This window comes from Suncus etruscus, chromosome 12 (assembly GCF_024139225.1).
Source record: "Suncus etruscus isolate mSunEtr1 chromosome 12, mSunEtr1.pri.cur, whole genome shotgun sequence".
NCBI classification, from domain to species: Eukaryota; Metazoa; Chordata; class Mammalia; order Eulipotyphla; family Soricidae; genus Suncus; species Suncus etruscus.
In genome coordinates, this window is record NC_064859.1 from 97,379,401 (window position 1) to 97,384,536 (window position 5,136).

A 5,136-nucleotide genomic window follows, 5' to 3' on the forward strand; every position below is an offset into this window, starting at 1 on the left:
GCTGTTTTGTTGAAATCAAGACACTAAAGACAAGTTTAATTTAGACAAAAAGATAAATCAAAGAAGGGGACCAGTTATGAACATCTTGAAAATAACACCTTTTCAACATTACAGACTTTTTAATTAAAAGAGAAAGGAGGGAAGTGGAAGTCCCGAAAATACACTCACTGAGATCTAGCCTGTCCTCACCACTGGCTTACCCACCTACTGTGACCTATTCATAGCAGCCTTGCATTACATGTTGGATAAATACAGTCAGTGTCAAAAGAAAAAATAATAATAAAGACAAGACTACTACAAAAAGATCAGATCAACAGAACAGAAAATATAAGAAAGAACATTGGGCATGTTTATACAAAATAATAACTCTGAACAAGATAAGCTTGGAGCTTTAATACATGCCATTTCTTCTGATCTGGAACTCTCAAATCCTCATCAATCCCTTGCTACCTCTTAATATAAAAATCCTCCTCCAGATTCTGTCCTTCTGTCCCAGTCAAGGTCAGATTCTGATTCATGCTCCCAAGGCATTCTAGGTTTTGCCTCCAACACTCAACACACTTGTTATTGCTCATCTGCCTTGTGTTCTCTCTATCTCTCTATCTGACCAGGAGGAGTTCAGTAAAAGTAAGGATCAGTGGTCCAAATGTTTACTACTCTATTCCCAGCACAGAGCCTGACCTCAGCAGGGGCCCAGCAATTTCTATAGGGGTGAAAATATCCAGATTCATTCCTATCCCAGGATTCTCAGGAGCAAAAGAAACCTCTCCCATATAGTAGATTAATCCCTCCTGTTTCTGTAGTTCCTTTGAGTCACCTCCTTTCTCTCTTCAAGTATCCCACATTGGCTGATTGTAGTGAACTCTTACTAGAAAAGGTGCACTGTCATTCATTCATCTTTGTACCTAACTATCCTATAGTCATCTAGACACTTTTGTGAACCAGAGTGGTGCCATTGTACAATTTGGGACTGAATTTAGGAATGCACAAAGAAGACCTGGTCTGCCCAGTGCCTGGAATGAGATCAGGAGACACACCCCTGGACCTCTGGGAAAGCAAGGACTGGGTAATAACAAGCTGACTGGGCTTGTAAGTATGATAAATCTGGTTAGAATGCCTGAACTGCTCCATTTGCTTCTATCCATCTGTTTTGCTTAAATAAGGGTTAGGAAAGTGGATCTGTGTTCATTGTGGATCTGTGCGGGTTAAAGATGTATAATTGGGTGTCTCAGAGTCTCTTTGACTCTCTAGGTCTCTTTGACTTGCAGGCCCTCAGCACTCAGAGATGAGTCTTTTTTTTTTTTTTTTTTTTTTTTTTTGGTGTTTGGGCCACACCTGGTGACACTCAGGGGTTACTCCTGACTATGCACTCAGAAATAGCTCCTGGCTTCGGGGACCATATGGGACGCCGGGGGATTGAATCGCAGTCCGTCCTAGGCTAGCGCAAGCAAGGCCTTACCATTTGCACCATGGATCCAGCCCTAGAGCTGAGTCTTAATACAGATATCCATCTCTGTCTCTCTTCTCTCTCCTCAATTTTGCAGGCAGCCGGCCACCAAACAACTTTGTGCCAAAGTTAGACAATTCTATATTTCACAACATATAATAATCACACCCTGTTTCTCATTTCAAAACTGATCTTTAACCTTTAAAAAAAAGTTCAACAAATAGTCACATCCTGTCTTTTTTTTACAGCACAACAATGACAAAACCCTGACAATTGGGAAACAAAAAATATTCAAAGGACCAATTCTTGGTTCCAAGAGCAATACTTTACTATCCCTCAAAAAGGGCCCCTGACTGATTTTCTAACACACCAAAAGCCACACCTAAGTACACAGAATCAAGAAATAATTTGAATGGCCAGAGCAATAGCATAGCAGCAGGGAGTTTGTGTTGCACATGGCTGACCCAGGATGGACATGTGAAGTTTGATCCTCGGCATCCCATATGGTTCCCTAAGCCAGGAGCGATTTCTGAGTGCAGAGCCAGGAGTAACCCCTGAGTCTTACTGGGTATGGACCAAAAAAATTTTTTTTAAATAACAATAATAATAATTTGAAAAGGCAGGTGCTGAAAGGAAACAGGAAGTTACAGGCCCATCAGTTATGGAAATGGATCAGCCAAGAAAGGCCAAAAGGACTTGAAGGTCAGTTAAGGTCAAATTGTCTCCCATTTGTCCAAAGGTGCCCCCTCAATTGAATAGTTGCAAATCATAGACTGTCTCGGGGGTTTCTCTTTTAAGTTCTACAGAATTTGCTCTGCTCAGAGGTCTTTGACTTCTACTGTAATAAATGAAGTCTGCTACAGCGGCATTCCAGAACGAGGAAAGATTAGGGGTTGAAGCTTCTGGACAACTGGGACCTAAACTTTCTCCTGTTCTCTACACCAACCTTGAGAACAGGGGAGACTTGAGCAGAGTTTTTGAGGCCCAGGTAGCACAGCATGAGAGCAACAGATCTCTCCTTTTTATAAAGGGAGTTTTCAGGTTCCATCCAGACAAAGCAGATGAAGTTTAAATGACTGTTTCATTTCAACCTCTCACTTTAAGGTAAAAGGGAGTACATAGAAGAGAACATCATTTTAAGTCACTTGGATACTTAGAGACAAAGCTGGAGTGAGAACCCAGATCTTGCCCCACCCCGGTTATTTCTCCTCTATCTGGGCCTTCTTTCTAGATGGAAATTATTCTGCCATCAAAGATAGGTTTTACAACCTGATTTTCCTTTTTTGAAGTGCATCTAGGTGGTGAGGGAAAAAACTTAACACATTAGACCATAATGAGATTGGTTGGCTTTTGACAATAAATTAAATCTCACTTTGCAAAACTTAATAACATAGGTTCCCATCCACTTGATTTGTTTCATTCTTTATTATCTCCTAAAATGCAAAGGGGGCTAGAACAATGGACCCTCCCCCACCGGCCCAACCTACCTGTCTTTGACCTTGCTCATCTGAGTGTAGGGCAAAGGCAAGTGGGTTAGAAGTAAAAAACATTCTAAGGAAGGTGCACATATTGAGACTAACTGTGGTACAAAATTCTGGAGGATTTCGGGAATTTTCTTTGAAGAACAAGTATGTGGGATTTCTATAGGTTGTCTGGGTAGTTGGTAATAGAGCATAGCACTTCCTGAATCAATTTCAAATACCTGATTAACATAGGCATGTCAGCTCTCTGCCTGTATGTTGACCACTTGGGCCTGCTGGTTGGCATGTACTGCTTATTATCATGTTTGTAAATCATATTTTAATCACCATCCCCAATGCATGTAGTGTTCTTCCCCAGGTTATCCTGAGGCATCAAGGCGCCATCATCCCCCTTCTGCTGGATGTGTTCCTCGCCCAATTAGCACACTGTGAAAGGAGCACCCCCAGAGAGGCATAGGTAGTTCCGTCCAAAGCTGCCTCTTCAGACCCTCTGAGAAAAAGGTCGGCAGTTTTCTGACATCGGTGTGATGCACTAGGAAAGAACAAAAGAAAATTCACTCTAGGTCCTCCTCCCACATATAGGCTCTCACATACAGACTAGCCTCCTTCTTGGGGCATTGCTCCCATGGCAGAACCTCTTCTTGTCCTAGGGGTTCCTTTCTCTATGGCCAGTACTTGAGCAGGCTTTGTGGATCAACACATAGTTGTGTTCCTTCTCTTGGATCCCTTACAACCTTTCAAAGCCTGATAGATTTGGAGAACCAGCGGCTCCAGCAAGCCTCTGGAGAGGAATCTAAGTCACTGGTGTGTGTTTTTAAGGTAGCAAAGAGTTTCTTCTCAAAAATCTCTACTTCTGAAATGGAGAATGGTTAAGGCTTTTGTCTTGCACATGGCTGACACCAGTTTATTCCCTACATATGGACCCCTGAGCACCATCAGAAGTGATCCCTGAGGGACTAAAGCAATAGAACAGCAGTTAGGGCATTTGTTCTTGCATGCTGCTGACCCAGATTTGATCCTTGGCACACCATACGGTCCCCCAAGCCTGCCAGGAGTGATTTCTGAGCACAAAGCCAGAAGTAACCCCTGAGTGAAGCTGGGTGTGATCCAAAAACCAAAAATCAAAATAATAACTCCAAACAAACAAAAACAGAAGTGATCCCTGAGCACAGAACTAGAAGTAAAAGCTAAGGACCACAGTGGTCAAAATAATTAATTAATTAATTAATTAATTAATTAATTAATTAAAATAATATTCTTGCTTTGGATCCAGGGTCTGTGGATAGGAGAGAGGACAGTGCATGAAGTCACTGTAGTTGGCAAAAATCAGCAGAGCTAACTCACCCAACCCCTGCAGCAACCTTCTCTCAGAAAAAGTGTTTTCTGTAATTGTCAGCAGGGAGCACAGTGGGGTATTCAGAATATGCACATTTGGCATGAGGATGCTCCACCATGGAATGCGCCACTGCCTAGGAGCTCCTCCCTATTTGGTCTGTGAGGTGCTCAAGCCAAAGCTAATGCATTAGGCAACCACAATGGTGGCCTGAGTAGATACCCGCTTGCCTCAGTCTCAGGGCATGGGATGCGGGATGGCACATTCACTTGCCTTGAGGTTGTTGGGGAGACAAGGAGAAGTTTCCCTATCCCTGAAATGCTTTGGGTCTCTGAGGACTCCCTTGGCCTCTAAGTCAGAAAAGTCTCTCAAATTTCTATCAGACATCTGGGAGGAGTGTACAGAGAGACCCAGGTTGGCATCACACAAGACCTGTTCTGCCGGCTCAGCTGAGCCATCTGCTGTGAAAGACAGCCAGGGAGTCTGCATACAAGTGGTGCCCAAATTCCAAGGCTAATTAGAGGGGCGGTTCCAGCAGGGACAGAAACTGACTGTCTTGGGAGGTTTTTGACTATGTTGTGACTATACCAAGCACCAAAAGGGTCTTCCAAAGCCAGGGAAGTCATGTGAGTACCCCCAAGTTCTCTTTGCACATAAGCCAATCACAGTGGCCACTGCATCCCATCAACTCTCTCCTACTTCTTCTCTCCCCATTTTGTCACCCCACAGTATCTTCTACAAAGCAGGGTCCCAAAATACCAGTACAGACACCTAAGGTTGGACTCTATTGGAGTTTTGTTTATCGTCATCTTTTGGGAGTAAAATATTAGAGTCAGCACATTACAGACAACCTTCTCTGCTCAGGGACTAACCTG

At 43.2% G+C, this 5,136-nt stretch overlaps 1 protein-coding gene across 1 annotated transcript in view; it reads right to left on the reverse strand.

Moving 5' to 3' along the window:
- Positions 1–3,224: 3,224 nt before the first annotated feature.
- The window catches only part of XDH (xanthine dehydrogenase), a 60,677-nt gene continuing 58,765 nt past the window's right edge, over positions 3,225–5,136 (reverse strand). The window contains 1 exon segment of the mRNA XM_049784232.1: positions 3,225–3,460. Within this exon segment, the coding sequence (XP_049640189.1) occupies positions 3,410–3,460 (51 nt within the window). The 3' untranslated portion in view covers positions 3,225–3,409.